This window comes from Sus scrofa, chromosome 2 (assembly GCF_000003025.6).
Source record: "Sus scrofa isolate TJ Tabasco breed Duroc chromosome 2, Sscrofa11.1, whole genome shotgun sequence".
Classification (NCBI taxonomy): domain Eukaryota; kingdom Metazoa; phylum Chordata; class Mammalia; order Artiodactyla; family Suidae; genus Sus; species Sus scrofa.
Window position 1 is genome coordinate 141994392 of NC_010444.4, and position 17979 is coordinate 142012370.

General features: G+C 52.8%; 2 protein-coding genes across 3 annotated transcripts in view; one reads left to right on the forward strand and one right to left on the reverse strand.

Moving 5' to 3' along the window:
- CYSTM1 (cysteine rich transmembrane module containing 1) overlaps positions 1 to 15848 on the forward strand; it is a 65208-nt gene extending 49360 nt beyond the window's left edge. Inside the window, exons 3-4 of one of the 2 annotated variants that reach the window (XM_013995211.2) lie at positions 10596 to 10668; positions 15371 to 15395. In XM_013995211.2, the coding sequence (XP_013850665.1) occupies positions 10596 to 10651 (56 nt within the window). In that variant the 3' untranslated portion in view covers positions 10652 to 10668; positions 15371 to 15395. Of the gene's footprint in view, positions 1 to 10595; positions 10669 to 15370 lie in introns of both variants that reach the window. The other variant, XM_013995210.2, reaches the window with a different exon arrangement.
- Positions 17177 to 17979, reverse strand: part of PFDN1 (prefoldin subunit 1) — a 66433-nt gene continuing 65630 nt past the window's right edge. Inside the window, exon 4 of the mRNA XM_005661736.2 lies at positions 17177 to 17590. Coding sequence (XP_005661793.1) covers positions 17507 to 17590 — 84 coding nt within the window. The 3' untranslated portion in view covers positions 17177 to 17506. The remainder of the gene's footprint in view (positions 17591 to 17979) is intronic.

Sequence of the window (17979 nt, forward strand, 5' to 3'; positions counted from 1 at the left end):
TGGATTATTTGTTCTAGTTCTGTGAAAAATGTCATGGGTAATTAGATAGGGATCACATTAAATCTCTAGATTGCTTTGAATAGTATGGCCTTTTTTTTTTTTTTTTTTTTTTTTGTCTTTAGTTATTTCTTGGGCCGCTCCCGCGGCATATGGAGGTTCCCAGGCTAGGAGTCTAATCGGAGCTGTAGCCACCGGCCTACGCCAGAGCCACAGCAACGCGGGATCCGAGCAACGTCTGTGACCTACACCACAGCTCACGGCAACACCGGATGGTTAACTCACTGAGCAAGGGGCAGGGACCGAACCCGCAACCTCATGGTTCCTAGTCGGATTCGTTAACCACTGCGCCACAACAGGAACTCCAGTATGGCCATTTTAACAATATTATTTCTTCCAACAGGAGCATGGGATATCTTTCCATTTCTTTGACTCCTCTTTAACTTACATGATTTAATGTTTTATAGTTTTCAGCATATAAGTCTTTCACCTCCTTGGTCAGATTTATTCCTAGGTATTTTATTTTTTGCAGTGTGATTTTAAAATGTCTTTTTTCATATTCCTTTCTAGTATTTCATTGTTAATATTCCTAATATTTCATACAGAAATGCAACTGATTTGTGAATGTTAATCTTGTATCCTGCTACCTTGCTGAATTCATTTATCAGTTCTCATAGGTTTTATGTGGAGTCCTTAGGGTTTCCTATATATAGTATCATGTCATCTGCCTAGAGTGACAATTTTATCTCTTCTCTTTCAATTTGGATACTTTTTCTTTCCTTCCCCTTTTTTTTTTTTCCTGATTGCTATGGCTGGGACTTACAATATACTATGTTGAACAAAAGTGGTGAGAATGAGCATCTTTGTCTTGTTCCAGATTTTAATGGGAAGGCATTCAGCTTTTTTCCATTGAGTATTATATTGGCTGTGGATCTGTCATAAGTGGCTTTCATTATGTTGAGATAAGTTTCATCTACACCCAGTTTGGTAAGTTTTTATCCTGAAGGGATATTAACTTTTGTCAAATGCTTTTTCTACATCTATTGAGATGATCATGTAGTTTTTGACTTTTATAAATGTGGTGTATTACTTCGGTTGATTTGTGTGGGTTTTGTTGTTGATGTTGTTGTCTTCTTGCCTTTTTTAGGGCTGCTCCTGCGGCACATGGAGGTCCCCAGGCTAGGGGTCCAATTGGAGCTGTAGCTGCCAGCCTATGCCAGAGCCACAGCAACACGGTATCCGAGCTGCATCTGTGAGCTACACCACAGTTCACGGCAGTGCCAGATCCTTAACCCACTGAGCAAGGCCAGGGATCGAACCCGCAACCTCATGGTTCCTAGTCGGATTCGTTAACCACGGAGCCGCGATGGGAAACTCCCTGATTTGTGTGTTTTGAATCATCCTCATGAGCTTGAGATGAATCCCACATGGTCATGGTGTATGATAAGGATTGGTTTAAGTTTTTCTTTGTATGTCTGGGAGAATTTGCCTGTGAAGCCATCTGCTCCTGGACTTTTGTTTGTAGGGAGTTCTTTTTAAACTATTATTATTACAGATTTAATTTCATTTCTAGTGATAGGTCTATTCAAATTATCTACTTCTTCTTGATTCAGTTTTGGCGGGCCGTATGTTTCTATAAAGTTGTCTGTTTCTTCCAGGTTGTCAAATTTGTTAGCAAATAACTGTTCATAGTATTCTCTTAGGGCTTTTATTTCTGCAGTATCAGTTGAGATTTTTTGTTACAGTTATAATTTTGTTTATTTGGGTTCTCTTCTTCTTGGTGAGTCTGGCCAGGGGGTTGTTAATTTTTGTTTACCCTTTCAAAGAACCAGGTCTTGGTTTTGATTTTTGTTTCTATTAAATCTGTTTTATGTATTTCCTTTCTCATCTTGATGATTTCCTTCTCCTGACTTTAGGTTTTGTTCTTTTTCTAATTCTTTTAGGTGGTAGGTCAGGTCATTTCAGAGTTTTCTTGTTTTTTGAGGAGGGCCTGTATTTCTATGAACTTCTTTCTAAAAACTGCTTTTGCAGCATCCCTTAGATTTTACATGGTTGTGTTTTCACTGTCATTTGTCTCAAGGTATTTCTTTATTTCCTATTTGATTTCCTCATTGACCCACTGGCTTCTTAGTCGCATGTTGTTTAATCAGTCTCCATGTAGTCAGGTTTTTTTTCTCATTTCTTTTCCTCTGGTTAATTTCTAGTTACATGCCATTTTGATCAGAGAAGAAGCTTAAAATAATTTCTATACTCTTAAATTTTTGTACTCTAGGTGATCATTCCTAGAGAATGTTCCATGTATACTTGAAAAAAATTCGGTATATTCAGTGGGGTTTTGTTGGGGGGGATGTAATGTCCTGAAAATACCAATTAAGTCTAACTATTCTCTGTTGTTTAGGATCTCCGTTGCCTTACTGATTTCCTGTTTAGAAGATCTGTCCGCTGATGTGTTAGACTCCCACTGTTACTGTAGTCTCACCATTTTCTCCTTTTATGTCTGTTAGTGCTCGTTGTATGTATTTGGGGACTCCTTGACTAGTGTAATATCCTCTCCTTGAGTTGATCCTGTCATCATTAAATAGTATCCTTTTTTCTCTTTCCGGCCTTTGTTTTAAAGTCGATCTTGTCTGGTATGAGTACGACAATTCTTGCTTTGTTATCATTTCCATTAGCATGAAATCTTTTCCATCGCCTCACTTTTTTTTTCTATTGGCCACCCTGCAGCACATGGAGTTCCCAGGCCAGGGATCAGATCTGAGCCACAGTTGCGACCTATACCACAGCTGCCGCAGCACTAGATCCTTAACCTGCTGTGCCAGGCTGGGAATCGAACCTGCCTCCTGGTACTGCAGAGATGCCATTGACCCCGTTGTACCACAGCGGGAACTCCATCTGCCACCTCACTTTTTTTTTTTTTTCTTTTTATGGTTGCACCTGTGGCACATGGAAGTTCCCAGGCTAGGGACCGAATCTGAGTTGCGCCTGGGGCCTACGCCAATGTCATGGCAACACCAGATCCGAGCCGCATCTTCGACCTACGCCACAGCTTGTGGCAACACTGGATCCTTAACCCACTGAGTGAGGGCAGGGATTGAACCCATATCTGTACAGAGACTATGTTGGGTCCTTAACCCATTGACCACAGTGGGAACTCCCAGTCCCTCACTTTTAATTTATATGTGCCCTTTGCCTTAAGGTGGTTCTCTCAGAGGCAGCATATTGTAGATTGTTTTTTTATCCAGTCTGCCACTCTGTGTCTTTTGATTGGAGCATTCAGTCCATTGACATTTAAGATAATTTTTGATAAATATGTATTTATTGCCATTATAAACCTTATTTTCTAGTCATTTCTGTTTTTCTCCTTTGTTGCTTTTTCCTTTTTCCAGTTTGATGACTCCCTTTTATTTACTTGTGTCCTCTTTTTTTTGGTTTTTGTAATTCTATTTGTTTTTGATTTGTGGTTGCCCTGTCTTTCAGGTATGTTAACCCCTTCCTATATCTGCTAGTCATATAGCCTCAAAACACATTCTAAAGCAGGAGAGATTTTCTTTTTCTCCTTCCCATTTTATGACTTTGATGTCATTTTTTACATCTTCATGTTCATCCTTTTGCTGCTCCTTGTGTTTATCATCGATTTCACACACAGGTTGTCTGATCTGTACACCGGCTTATTTAAGTAATTACTGTCCACTTGTGATTTCCTCTATCCTGTATCTTAAATCTTTGCTATTTAGAGATCTTTCAGTATTCCATTTAGGATAGGTTTCGTATTGCTGTATTTTAGTTTTTGTTTGAGAAATTCTTTATCTCTCCTATTTTAAATGATAATCTTGTTGGTTAGAGTATTCTAGATTACAAATTCTTCACTTTTGGAACTTTGACTGTATCTTGCCACTCTCTTCTGGCCTGTAGCATTTCTGAAGAGAAATCAGCTGACAGCCTTACAGGGCTTCCCTTACAAATAACTTTGTTTTTCTTTTGCGGCCTTTCGCTCTCCTCTTTAGCGTTTGCCATTTTTGTTAGAGTATGTCTTGGTGTAGGTCTGTTTGTGTTCAACCTATTGGGGGCCCTCTGTGCTTCCTGTATCTGGATATCTATTTCCTTCTTAGATTTGGAAATTTTTCAGCCATAATTTCTTCAAATGTATTGTCAATCCTTTTTCTTTTTCTTCTCCTCCTGGAAGCTCTATTATGCATAGATTGGCACACTATGTATTATCCAGGGATCTAATATTGCTTTCATTTTTTTTTTTCAATTTGGCTTTCTCTCCTGATTGGGTGGTTTCCATTATTCTCTCTTCCAAGTCATTTATTTGTTACTCTGCACTATTCATCCTGCTGTTCAATGCCTTTAGTCTCTGCAAATGAATTTTCCTTATAGCTTCTCATTCCTTTCTGAAGTCATCTGCGTTACTGTTGATAACTGTTAATTCCGTCCGTATTTTCATTACCTCCTGTTTGAGCACAGCGTCCACTGACTGTAGAGGTCTCTATGACTTGCTCCTTCTAGGGTATTCTCCCATTCTTTTAACTGGAATGGTTCCTGTGCTACTTCATTTTGCTTATATTTTTCTTCTGTGAATTTAGGGAAAACAATTACCTACTGTAGTCTTGCAGGGCTACTTACATGTGAGAGTTTCCTTGGAGCGCTTGTGAGGGCTTTTTTTTTTTGCATGAGGGCTGCTTTTAGTTTGGACGCTTACCGTCTTTCTCCTCAGTGCGTGCAGGCCGTTGCCGCCTTTATAGCGGGAGTGCAGGTGCACAGCCTGCACATGCTTCCAGGGAAGTGGGGGCAATGGGTGGCACCTATATGAGGTGTGGGCAGCAGGCTGCTCGTGGTTATAGAGCCCTTGGCCGTAGCAGTGACCCTCAGGGAGGTGGCAATGGCAGGCTGTGTGCGTTCCCAGGGAGGTGGGGACAATGGGTGGTGCTTGGCTACAGGGCCTTCCGTGGCGGCGACCCCTGAGGTGACTGGGGCTGCAGGTGGTGCTCGGTCACAGGACCCGTCGTGGTAGTGGGCTGCGCCTACCTCTGGAGTCCATGTCTGCAGCCCATGCAAGGGGTGCCCTGCCACCCGAGAGCCTGAGCCTGCCCAGAGAAAGAAGCTCCTGTGGCCGTCTGCCCCCACCCCTTCTCGGGGTCCCCTGCAGTGGCGCCCTGCTTCTGGGGCGGGCCCAGGCCTTGGCCTGTACGCCCTCGGCTGTGGCGCGCTGCTTCCCGGCACCCGCCGAGGCCGTGGCCTCGCAGCCAACCCTGGTTCTCTCCCTGAACTGACCCCTGAAGCCTGAGTCTCTGTGCCCGGCTCCAGCCCGAGTGGAGCAGGCTGGGGAGCGCTCGGCAGGGGCACTGACCGTCTGCGAGGCGTTCCGTCTGCTTTGCCCTCCTGGCCTGCCCACTGTGCTCTTCTCGAAAGCTTTGAGGCTCCCACTCCGTCCCAAATTATGTCCCTGTCAGTTAGGGGGCCTCCCAGGGATGTGGATTCCCTTCCTCTGTGACGGGGCCCTCAGCAGCGCTGGTCCCATCCTCGAGTCTTTTCTTCCTTTTTTCCCCCTTTTGTTCTACCCGGTTATGTCGGGGGTCTCTTGCTCTTTTTGAAGTCTCGACGTCTTCTGCTGGTGTTCAGTAGATGCTCGTGTGAATTGGTTTTTTATGTGTTCGTGAGAGGTGAGCTCCACGTCCTACTCCTCGGCCACCTGGATCGCGCCTCTGGTATGAAAGCTTTTAAATGTCATGTTTCCCAAACTGTCCCTGAAGCTTTATAGGTTTTAATCTTTGAAAAATCACTTTCTGTTCCAAGGTTTCAAAGATAAGCCTATATTTCCTTCCAAAACTTTTTCAGTCTTTAGCTCACCTAAATTTGTTTTTGATCACGTGCAGGACAGGGTTCTAGTTTTCTTTTTCCATTCCGATGGTTCCAACACCATCTGTTGATCCGGTCACACTTTCCCACTGGTTTGAACTGAGATGTGTCGGACACCAAGTTCCCGCTTCCGGATGGGCTCTAGCCTGGTGTGATAAGCGGCTCCCCTGCCCCCAGGGCATGCATTCACACAGACTCCTTTTTCTTCATTGGAATTTTCTTGGATATTCTTGGCCTCTTTAGTCTGGGTTTTAGGATGTGTCAGTTTCTATGAAAAGCTGTGTTTGGCATGTCATTTACAAAACACCTGGGGGAACAGCTGACATACAGTGTCACCTCCCTATCACGAACATGGTATCTCTCCATCTTTGGCTCAAGTCTTTTATGTCTTTACATAAAATGGTATCATTGTCTTCATGTACCTTTCACATATCCTTTGTTGGTTTTTAAATCTGAGTATCTTCTCAGGTACATGATCGTTTTAATGCTATTGTCTGGGGACTTTTAAAAAAATACTTTTGTGTGAAAATAATGTCTTCACTCTGGCGGGGTCACAGATTAGATCTGAACCCAGTTTGATCACCACACTGCTCTGGCAGACTTTACACTGCAGGAGGGGCAGCTCTCCAGTCTGCCCAAGTGCACTCCCAGGGAGCCACCCTGGGTCTGCACGGACTGACCCTCATTCAGGAGGTGGGGAATGGCTCCAGTGTGTTAGGCAATGGGCCACGCGGAGCAGGTCCCATCCAGCTCCCACAGAAGGGAGGGAACCAGACATTAAATAAACCCGCAAGTATTACTGACATTACTTTCCGGTGAAAAGAGGGAAAAGAAGATATGCATTGCTCTGAAAATATATTTTAAAAAAGCGCAAACTGCACAGTCTGGGAGGGCGCTGAAAGATCAATAGCTGTTAATAGGCAAAACGACTATAGGAAAAGCAGGGGCAAAGGCCCAAGGGCAGGAGGGAACAGAGCTCATTTGAGAAACTAGAAGAGGACTTTGGTTTGGCAGATAGCAGTGGAATGTTGAAAACATGAGAAACAAGCAGGAACAAGACAGAGGGCTCCTGGGAGTTCCCGTCGTGGCTCAGCGGAAACAAATCTGACCAGTAACCATGAGGACGCGGGTTCAATCCCTGGCCTCACTCAGTGGGTTAAGGATCCGGCGTTGCTGTGAGCTGTGGGGTGGGTCACATGTGGCTTAGATCCCTTGTGGCTGTGGCATAGGCCAACAGCTCTAGCTCCGATGTGACCCCTAGCCTGGGAACTTCCACATGCCGTGGGTGTGGCCCTAAAAAGCAAAAAAAGAAAGAAAAAGAAAAAAGACAGAGGGCTCCTCGCCCCCTGAGGGATGTTGGTTTTGGTCCTGTGAGCAGTGGGAAGCCACTGAAGGATTTTAAGCAAAGGGATGACATGATTAAGCCTGCCTTTCTGAGGGGACTGCTCTGCTTTCCCTGCAGAGAATGGTTTGAGGAGGGCACAAGGTCATGTGCAGATGATGGAGAGACACGGATGGCCTTGAGATATTTGGCAGCAGAATCACCAGGGCTGGGTGATGGATTGGATAGGGAGAAAAGTCGGGGAGTGGGGTGCATCCCGAGCTGCTAAGTGGGGCCGGATGCCTGGCGGTGGTGGTTGTGGAGGCTGAGAGCAAGGGAAAGGAAGCCCGTTTGGTTGGGAGGAAGACAATCAGGCTGGGCTCTGAACGTGCTGGTTTACACTGCAGTGTCGAGGTGCTTCTGAGACATGCAAGTGGAGATGTCAGGGAAGCAGCGGTGTGTACACCCGGAGCTTCAACGACACGGGTCGGAGGTGGACACGTGGAAGGCACTGGCGTACTGGTACGCGTCGGCACCGTGGGAGTGAAAGAGATCACGATGCGCCCGGACCTGGAGGGAAGAGGTGGCAGGGTCGGGCGGAGCTGTAAGGAAAACTGCCGTGGACATGGCGGTGATGAAACTGCAGAGGAGTCAAAGACGGAAAACCGGGAGAGTGTGGTGTCTGAAAAGCTGAGAGGAGAATTTGTATTAATTTGTATCAGGAAGGGAGGAGTCGTTCCCGTTGGGGCACAGAAGGAACGAGTCCACTAGTACACGTGAGGGTGCGGGTTCGATCCCTGACCGTGCTCAGTGGGTCAGGAATCGGGCGTTGCTGTGAGCCCTGGCGTAGGCCGCAGACACGGCTCGGATCCTGAGCTGCTGGGGCTGTGGCGAACGCCGGCAGCTGTAGCTCCGATTAGAGCCCTCGCCTGGGAGCTTCCATATGCCGTGGCTATGGCCCTAAAAAGCAGAGATAAAGAAAAGGGAGGGATCGGTGGCATCACATAGTGCTGGGAGCTCAGGTAAGAACTCAGCCGTGTTGTCACGGTTGTCACTGGGGGGGTGGACTTCCCTCCCTTTCCTTTTCTGGAAGGACACAACGGAAGGAAGGACAGGATTGCTAGGAGCGGAGGACAAGCCCGGCGGCCTGCTGTCGTGCAGGCCGGGAAGCGCGCCGCTCAGTGCAGAGAAGCGGGGGGCAGGGAAGAAGGCCGGCAGCTCAGCTCCGTCTTGCGCTCCGGACCCTGCGCTTCACTTCTTTTGCTGGGAATAGGGAAGGGAAAAAAGCTCTTCTTTTGTCTGTTCTATCAGAGGGGCGCGTGCCAGTCTCGCACGTGTGGAACAGCGTGGCTTTTACCGCACAGTTCTGAGCGCTGCTAGTTCTGTCCTGGCCACGTGCCCCCAAACGGGGCGCCTCCAGCTCTGCACGGAGTCCGCGAGAGGCGGCGGCGGCGGCCCCGCATTCCCCCGCGCGGGCTCCTCAGCAGGCTTCTTGCCTCCTGCAGCATCTCCGTCTGGCAGGTGGGAGGAGGATGGTCCTTCCACCTGAATGTTTTGTGACCATGGACCCGAAATGCTTTCAGCGCCTCAACGGTGCCCTTTTCCCAGACGGAAAAACAAGACTGGAGGGAACCGTTGCTCTAAGATACTCTCTCGTCCCGGAATTCAGTCCCTCTCCTGAGACCGAATGCACAGGGCCACCAATTCCACTGACTTTTCCAAGTTTGGAGTTGTGAGCCGATGAGACGATTGGCTTTTTGTTCAGGGAGAAGGAGAATCACCTTATGCTTCAGCTGAGTCTTCTCTGCGTGTACAGCCCGTGTAAGGTGACCCGTCTTTCATACCGCGTTTCCTGTCACAACCTGCAGACCCTGGCGTCTGGGTGACAGCCCCAGACTTGCGCGGGCAGGCGGGCAGGTGCTCACAGGGGTACGCGTGAGGGTTTCCTTCCTTCCTTCCTCCGGGGAAAAGGGATGCTTCTGAATACGTCGCCTCGCCTCTGTTCTCCGAGGCGCCTCCGCGCGGCTCAAGTTGTTTGTGTTCAGGCTTCCCAGCCCCAGGCACACGCGGCCCCTTGCCTGTCGCCGAGGCGCTCTCGCCCGCTGCTCTGAGCTGCTCTCTGAGCTTCAGGTGGAAGTCCGTTCCTCCGCTCGTATCGTCCTGACCATCTGGCGCCACATATACAGATACCCATCTGAATATGGACAGCTGCCCCCGCCCCAGAATAAAGAAACAGGTTTTGGGTGGTGGTTTTCCTGTAGGAATTGATCACGCCGTGGTTCCTATTGATAAGGTCCTCTCTCCTTCACTTCGTGCCAGGCCTTGGGCCAAGCACTTTGCATTCCTAAGTTTTTGTCACAAAACATAGGCTCTTAAGCACTACTCCCCCCACCACTTTGCAAGTGAGCAGACTGGGACATGGGTGCCAGGGCCAGGACTGGAACCTGGGCCAGAGCCCATGTCCACAGCTACTGTCCTTAGAAAATACAGCAACTCAGGTGGGGGGCCCAAGGGAAGCCCGATGTGGATTTCTTGAGGGGAACAGTCCAGCTCCGTCTCCCCACCCCCAGGAGGGGCCTTGTTCTGTGCCAACACGCCTGCTCGCCTGCCTGGAGACTGAGGAGTAGCTGCCAGGCAGAATCCTGAAACTCACTCCATCTCCCAGGTGACTGCTGGACCAGGTGCCTTCTGCGGTACGGGGCCCTGACTCCTGGGGGACACACTCCGAAACAGGCTGCACTCCCACCCCGACCCTGGACCTCTGGGCAGATCAGGGCGAGAGGAGAGGCCTTTCACTGCTCCACACGCAGCCACGCTTCACGTGACTCGCAGCCAGGCTTCTGTCTGATGTGAAGTGAGCCTAATTGTGATGCATGGAGAGCTCGAAGCCAAGAGGCAGGAGGGCTGGGTGACAGGCCAGGACATACCTTTAACTCATGACCTCAGCTGCCACCTCCCTTCTTTGAGCTCAGCATCCTTCTCTCACCAGAAATCGACTGGGCACATGATGTTCAAGGCAGTCTGATCTGCAGGTCTAGCATCTAAGCTGTCCTCACGTGTCCCAGTATCTGTCACCAGCTCTGGCCCCAGGGCCTCAGCACGTCTAGCCAAGAAAAGGACTGCAGGAGGTAGTGGCGGTGCAATCCTGTTGAGCAGGCTGGCATGAAATGTCCCAGTGTACCACACTGCTCTTGCTGTTCATGGGGGCATTTTACCATCAGGCCTACTGTTCTAGACTGACTGGGCTGGCAGGGCTCAAGTACAAGCTGGCCCATGACTGAGCCCAGGGAGGAGGCGGCTGGGGCCCCTCTCCTCGGGATGTCTAGCAGCTGCCTCCTCAAAGGATGGAGGCAGCCACCCTGTGTGCCATCTGGGAACAGGTACCACGCAGAGGCCAGCCAGTTCTCACTTTTTCCAGGCTGGTCCCATCAACACGCGGCACTCAGAGTCTGGCCAGTGAGGGTGGCTGAATGATGGAGCGTTGGCGGCAGGTAGGAGTAGGTGGGGGAAACGGCTGGCCGGCTCCCAGACTCCTTTTAGTGTGGGGATCTTGGGACACGGATGCAGGGAGAGGGACAGCCTTGGGAGACATGGCTGAAGCTGCAGCAGAAGCAGGGTGGGCAGAGGCCCGGGGACGTTTCCGAGCTTAGCCAGCAAAGGTGGCGGCTGCTGCAGAGCCCAGGCCGAGCCGGCCTCCTTCACAATTACCTTTGGGGAGAGGAAACTCCTCCTCCTCCTCTTCTGCTCTTAACCTCCAGACCCAGTGAGAGCCACACCCCGCTGCCTGCCTCTCCTCTTCCTGGCCCCCTGCATCCCCTCAGTGTCCCCCTCAGCATATTGACCTGGTGCTCGCGGCCTGCAGGGTGGGTGGCCGAGTGGCACTGCCTTTAGGACCTTTCCCACCAGTACAGCCCCCTTGTGCATTGCACACGCACATCAAGGAAAGCTGGGGTGTCCTCAACGAGCTGTCTTCTTTCCACCCCTGCATGGAAGGGGCAGGAAGCAGCCAGGGCTGTCTTGAGACTTTACTTGTTCTGGGACTTAGAGACATTCTCCTCCCTTCTTCCCTTTGGTCTGAGCAGGACGAGGGCTGTTGGGCATCCTCTGATGCCTCCTGGAAGGCTGGCCTTCTTCTCTCTGTTTAGATGCTGGCTTGGAAGATGGGTGAGAGCAGCTAAGCACAGACTACAGGCCTTCTGCCTCTGGCAAAGCTGTCCTCTCCACTGGGGGGCATTTCTGGGGAGGCGCTGTGGCCGTGACAGTTTTAGCAGTGGAGGAGCTGCCCAGGAAGCCCAGCACTGGTCTGGGCCACAAGAGGCCAGGGAGCAGCTTCCTCAGTTCCTGGAGCAAGAAGGCCCCAGGCGGCAGAACTCTGTGGGAGGCCCCTGTCTTTTGTTTGCTTGTCCTTCTTAGCTCCCTGGGTCGGGCCTGTGCACAGTTGCTTACACAAGTAAGACGAGCCTCATCAGGCTCTATGACCACTTCAAAGCCCTTGATTAATCATTTAAAATGTCTGAGCTGAGCAAGTAAAGGTTTTAGATTCCAGGATGATGAGGAACTGAAGCCTTTAGCTGAGAAGGCCCCTGCCCACGTTCCTGCCCTGCTCCTGCGTGGCCCAGAGCCCCACCTGCCCACTGCACATCCCAAAGCAGGTTTCTGAGCAGCCCACCTGAATGGCAGGCCTGGGTTGTATGATATGGTAGTTCTACTTGGGGTGGCCGGTGGCCCTGGAGAAGAGCCAGGGCGTGGGGAGCTGACAGGTGGGCACAGGCAGCGGTGCGCCTCCCAGCATCTTGCGTCTTCTCCCTCTGCTTCCCGCACAGACATGAGAAGGTGGCTGCGAGTCTCTGCCAGAGGCTGCTCAGCTCCCCAAAACTGCGCCTAAGACCCAAGACTTAGCTGGGTCTTTGTGACCTAGTCTGTGTGCTTCGTTTCCCCACCACGGCCAGCCGCACTCTCTCTTTTGCACTTGGATGCATGAGACGAAGCTTTGAGTCCCCGCCCCTCTGCAGCTCTGGCCCCTAGGCTGGGGCTGGGAACACTGGAAGTTGGTGCCAAAGGGCTGTCTGGAGGCAGGAGAGACAAACTGGTAAAGGAACCCCTGGAGCTGAAATCTCCCAACTCAGCCACAGCAATCCGGGAATAGAGAGGGGCATCAGTCCCTTGCCTGAGACAAGGGCAGGGCCTCCTGGCACTGGCTGAATAGGGTGGTCTTGGCTCCTAAGACAGCAGACAGCTAATGGGAGGGTTAGCCTCTTGGATGCTGTGTACGGAGGCTAATGTCTAAAGCCCGGCCTGCATGGGCAGAAGGAGCTGGGGCCCAGCCCGAGCCCAGGCTGGCCACGGGGGCACCTGATCCCTAGGGGAGCTCAGTGTGAGCAGCCCCTGCATACACCGGCCCCATCCCAACCCGGGCACTGACTGCCTGCCTGGCCCCCACCTCCACCCAGTGCACTTCTTATCCCTCTACATTTTTTCTTCCTCTCAAAGAGATTTTTTTTTTTTTAATTGTGGAGAAATTCTAGATTCACGTAAGAGGCAGAGACAGTATGGTTTCTGTGTACACTCGATCCAGCTTTCCTTCAAGTTTACCATCTTCCATAACCACAGTCCTGCCCCCTTTTTATGACCAGCTCGCCAGCACAGGCCATCTGCTCCGAGTGCCCACGCGGACTGGGTGTGGAATACCTGCGTGAGCATCAGCTCTGCCCCAGCTCCTGCCAGTAAAGCTGTGGTGTCCACAGCCCCCTGGCTTCAGGTGCCCAGGGAGCGTGTCGAGGCCTGGGCCTCGGGCTGCATCCTGACGGCTCAGCCAAGGCAGCACGGGAGCTCTGGGGCAGAGGCACCCATTGGGCCGAGTAGAAGGTGTGAGGAGCAGGGAGGCCCCCCTGGAGTGGGGTGCTGTGCGGGGGCAGCCCAGCTCGGCAGGCACCCTCTGAAGGGGCAGGACCTCAGAGTCTGCGCCTACGGAGAGCATCTAGGAAGACAGGCGCTGCAATGTGCAGTTTCCGGGCCCCGCAGCCCATGCTGTGAGGAACTGTGGGGCTGGCCGCAGAGCCGTCTCCTGGGCCAGTGACCGCTGCTTTGGGGGATGAAAGCAAAGCAAGGAACACCCAAGCCACTCCTACCTCCAGGCGCCCGCGCACAGCACAGCACCCCACCCCAGTCCGGGGGAGCCTCCGTTTTCTCAACAGCCTGGGGCACAGGTTCTGTCCTCGGCGAATGGACAGGGAAAGGCCACCAAGGGCTGTGGAAGGCGCGGTGCTCCAGGACCCGAGGGCCTCGGCTTTCTAAGCTCTGACAGCGCTAAGCACCTCGGGCACGCTGACGCAGGCCTCTGGCTTGGAGTCCTCTGGGTCGGAGCCAGGCAGATTTCTAGCCTCTGTAAACGCTGCTTGGGCGGAACAGGCTTGCAGTGGCCGCGGCCGCAGGCGCTGGAGTCTGCCCTGTGACTCCAGCCTGGCAGGGACCACCTGGGGAGAAGGAGTCTCCCTGCCTGAGGCACCTGGGGGCCAGTGCTCCGCACAGAGGACGGGCTGGGAGAAGGGGAAGCCCTGAGGACTCAGGGGCCCGATCCCCACCGCACGGCGCTTGGCACGGGGTGAGCCCTTCCACGAGCGGTAGCCTAAGAGAGACTGTGCAGGAGCTCGCACGTAGCACCCCAACCCGGGGCTCGGTCTCAGGCCTGGATCGAGCAGGCTGTCGGCAGAGCTGGCAGGGGAGTGGAGCCTTCTGTCCCACGGGCAGCAGAGCCAGTCCTCTGGCACGGGGCGATTCTCCCACCCCCAAACTCCCTGTCCAGAGGCGCCCCTGCAGGATCAGGGAAGGCGGGGACTGGGGCAGGGGACGCCCCGCTTGGGCTCTCCTGCTCTGGGGACCCCGGAGTCTGGAGGGCCCAGGTCTTCAGGGGCGGGGGTGGGCTCTGGCTGGTGGACGGGTGGACGGTGCTCTTCCTGGTCCTCAGGCCGAACCCTCTGCAGCCTGGGCTCACCCCCTGCCCCTGACCCGGCTCGGCACGTGTGCGGGACCAAGAGATTCAACCTCTCAGCCTCGCGTTCCTTGCCTGTGGGATGGGAGTGGTGGTAGCATCTAGCTCGAAGTCAGATCCTGTGCCGTGGCCAGCCTCAGGACGCTGACTGGCTGGTCTTCTCCTCTCTGGGGGGGCTGCCCTGGTGGCGGTCCTCCTGCCCAGACTCTGAACACTGCGGCCTGTGCTGCTGAGTGGGGCCATGCAAATGGGCTGAGGTTCGACCTACACCGTGACGAGGGAGGAATGTCTCTACGGAGGCGGCTGATGCAACAGAACTGGGCCCCGTTCATCCTCACGCAGCGTATTCTGACTATTCTGCCCGGCTCCCGAGAGAGGAGGTGCAAAAATAGATACACGAAAATAGAACTGAAAGCTGCCTGCCTAAGGCCTGGTTTAATCTATACGATCCATGTAGTCATGAACGTGCAGCACGTTTTAAGGTCCTGACTGCTTACAAGTGAGTTGAATGAGGGTTGCTGGCTGGGGGTTTTCTGCAGCGTGGCTGCAGGTCCTCGGAGCACCAGCCAGTGGAAGGGGAAGTGGCGGCTCATGTCCGCCACAAGTCAGCTGACGGGTGAAAGGTGGGTGGGGGTCCTTCCTGATCCGGGGATGCGTTCAGCACGCACATCTCTTCATCGAGCCCTGGGCCCCGGCGGGGCTCAGAGGCCCTTCCCCATCCAGGCACCAGCCAGCCCTCCCACGTGCCTTCCACTGCTTTGTGCAGAAGGACAGAAGCTGGAGCACATTCTGCGCTGGCCAGGGGTGAAAAACCAAGATTGCTGGTTAATGGTTTGGGGCCTAAAGCCCCCCCTGAGATGTTCGCTACTCTCTGGCTCTTGGGTATAGCTGAAGAAATGCCCCTGTTCCCCCCAGGCCCGGCCATGTGGGGTTCGGGACATGGGCCTGCTTCCTACAAACCCAGCGGTGCCGGCCAACTCCGGCCCGACAGCCCTGGACCTTTCTCAGCTCCCCTCCAGCTGCTGTGCCCTGAGCCACTGTGTGGGGTCCTCCAGTGTCTGCCCCTGCAGGGAGGACTGTCCTTAGCTAAGCCCCCCTCCTCCACTCGTCACCGGAGATGCCGGAAGTGGAAAGGCTGCACACAGGCTGGACGGCCTGGGCTCTGTGCCAGCCCACGCTCACGCCCTGTCCCCTTCCTCCGGCAGTGTATGTGGTGGAAGACCAAAGGAGGGATGACCTGGGCCCCTCCACCTGCCTCACAGCCTGTTGGACGGCCCTCTGCTGCTGCTGCCTCTGGGACATGCTCACCTGACCAGCCCGGCTCTCCTGTCCCGCCAGCTCTGCCGCCACCGCCGCCAGGTGTGCCTGCCCCCATCTCTTCCGACGGCTGAAATCAACGACTAGCTCTGCAGAGACACGTCTACCTTCACCACAGTGGGATTCTAGATTAGCACGGGTTGCTGCTGGGTAATTCAGTGACTTGATCTTTTTAATACTCAAAATCCATTTCTTGTTGGCCTTTCACAAATGTGCTAAATGACTTTTATTTTTTTGGCCAAAGCCTTCGTTATATTTATAATTTAAAAATTATACATTCAAGGTAGTGTGGCATGATGTAATACACCACGGAATGATTTCTCTGCTAACACCCTGTATGTTTCAATAAATTTGTCTACACCTCAACTGTCTCAATCACTCCAGATAGAATTTAAGCCCTGGGTTGCTCAGCCACTATCCAGCACATGATGCGGGGCTTCTACCTCTTCATTCCAGCTTCTACAGGCAGGTGGCGGCCACGGTCACGGGGCCCTGGCTGAGCTAGCATCCTCATCCTAGTCCCACTCAGAGATGGAGTCCCCAAGGAGCCTCGTGGGGCCTTTTACCCAGAGCCTAGGCCCGGGCCTCGTGGGACGTATGGCTGCCCCGTGGCCTGCTCTGGGAGGGGAAGCCATAGTCGGAGCTCAGGGCCATACCCAAGGCTTTCTTTTCCGGCCGTCCCCTCTCCGAGCCTCCCTCACACACACACACTTAATGCAAACTAGTCGGGCCATCCATCTCAGCTTTGGCCGCAGGGTGGCGCTGAGCCACCACAGCAGCGAGTCTGACTTTGGCTGCCAGCCCTGAGAGGCGCAGCTGGCAGCGCCTTGCCTACCCTCTGCCTGCCCACTCTCCCTCCAAATCACCCACGTGCTGGTAAATCCTGAACGACCAGCTCTCCCTCTCCTCAAAACCAAACAAAAGGCCATGATTGTGGAGCATCACCTGATTTCTGTGGAGTAAACGGCTGGTCCCACAGCAGCCGATTTCAAGCTACCAACATAGTATCCTGAAGGTGGAGCTGGGAAGACGTGCAGGAGGGCGCGGTTAGGTCTTTCCACTGTCCAGATACAACAGCCCGTTAACCTCAAAAACACAGATAATGGACAGCTGTAGTCAAGAAATGAGGAAGGGCTATATTCTAAATAGTTACGAACTTTCTAAAAATATAATTTAACTGAAAACTTACACATTTCACTAAATGGCTGTAGGTTAAGAACTGGCTTGCAACGAAGTTCGTGAAAATCACACTGGTCTCCTGAGCCGGTACAAGCCAGCTCCAGCACAGCATGGCCCCCGTGCCTCCAGGAGGCCTCAGGATTGTGGTGTCCACACTATGACACTGGCCAGAGGGGGACCATCTTGGAGGTGCTGTTGGTTTATTATCGAACTTCCTTTTCCCATGTCTGGTAGGAAGCAGGAAAGAGATCTGGAGGCAGCTGCCACCGAGGCACCACTGCTCTGCTCGCTTACCTTCAGCTCTGGCCTGCTCTCCTTTTTCCTTATCTGCGCACTACACGGAGGAGCAGAAGGGGAGAGGTTTACTCAAAGGAATAGAAACAGAGAAAGAGAGGGGAACGCTTCAGTACAGGAGGAGCAGGGCCACAGCCCTGGAGAGGACACGGAGGAGCAGAGGCAGCTCTGCCGCTCTGGTTCTCTGTTCTCATCCGTCAGCTCAAGAAAAGCAGACTTGGTAGAGTGTGACAGATGTCCTTTATTGGTCTGACCAGGTGACTGGCTGCAGGCCCAGGCAGGGCTCCCCTATCTGTCCCGGCTCCCATCTTCCCACTCCTGGGAGTTCCTGACTCGCCCCCAGGGAAGAGGGGTGGCAGACAGAGCCAGGAGAAAAATACAGTGATGGGATCTGAAAGGGGCTCCAAATGGTGCAGAAAACCTAGGGTTACCAGACCATCCAGATAATAAAATGTCCATCAGGCAGCGCAGACGCAGTTTCCCTGTACAAGCCCCTCTGCCCTCGCCAGGAATGGCAGGGGTCAGGAGGAAGCACCTCCCCTAGAGGCTGCCTACTGTGCCCTCCGTGCCATCAGCATCTCCCGGATATTGTCCTCAGCTTCCTTCACACTCCGCTCCAGGTAGGATTTTTTCTGCTGCAATATGAGAAAGAAACAAGGGTTAGGACCAGGGTGCGTGTGCCAGGCTGGCAGATGGCAGCCTTTACATGCCCAATGGTTATGGCTTCTCTGTCACCAGTGCCATCCAGGAGTCTGCTGTCTTTAGAAGTCAGGTATACACACCTGCCCGGAGTGTCCCCTACCGCGACCCATGGGCACAGGGGAGGGGTCACCCGGTACAGGAAGCAGGGACGCTCTTCCCCCAGAAGGAAGCAGACTCTAAAAACAGGCGTCGTGGTACATGAAGTTAGACCAGACAGACAAAGGCCAGGAAATTCCAGGACAAAGCTCTGGCCCCACAGCAGACTGTCTCTCAAGGTTTTCCACGGCCCAGGCCAGGCGCCGGTCGCTGCCACTGCTGAATG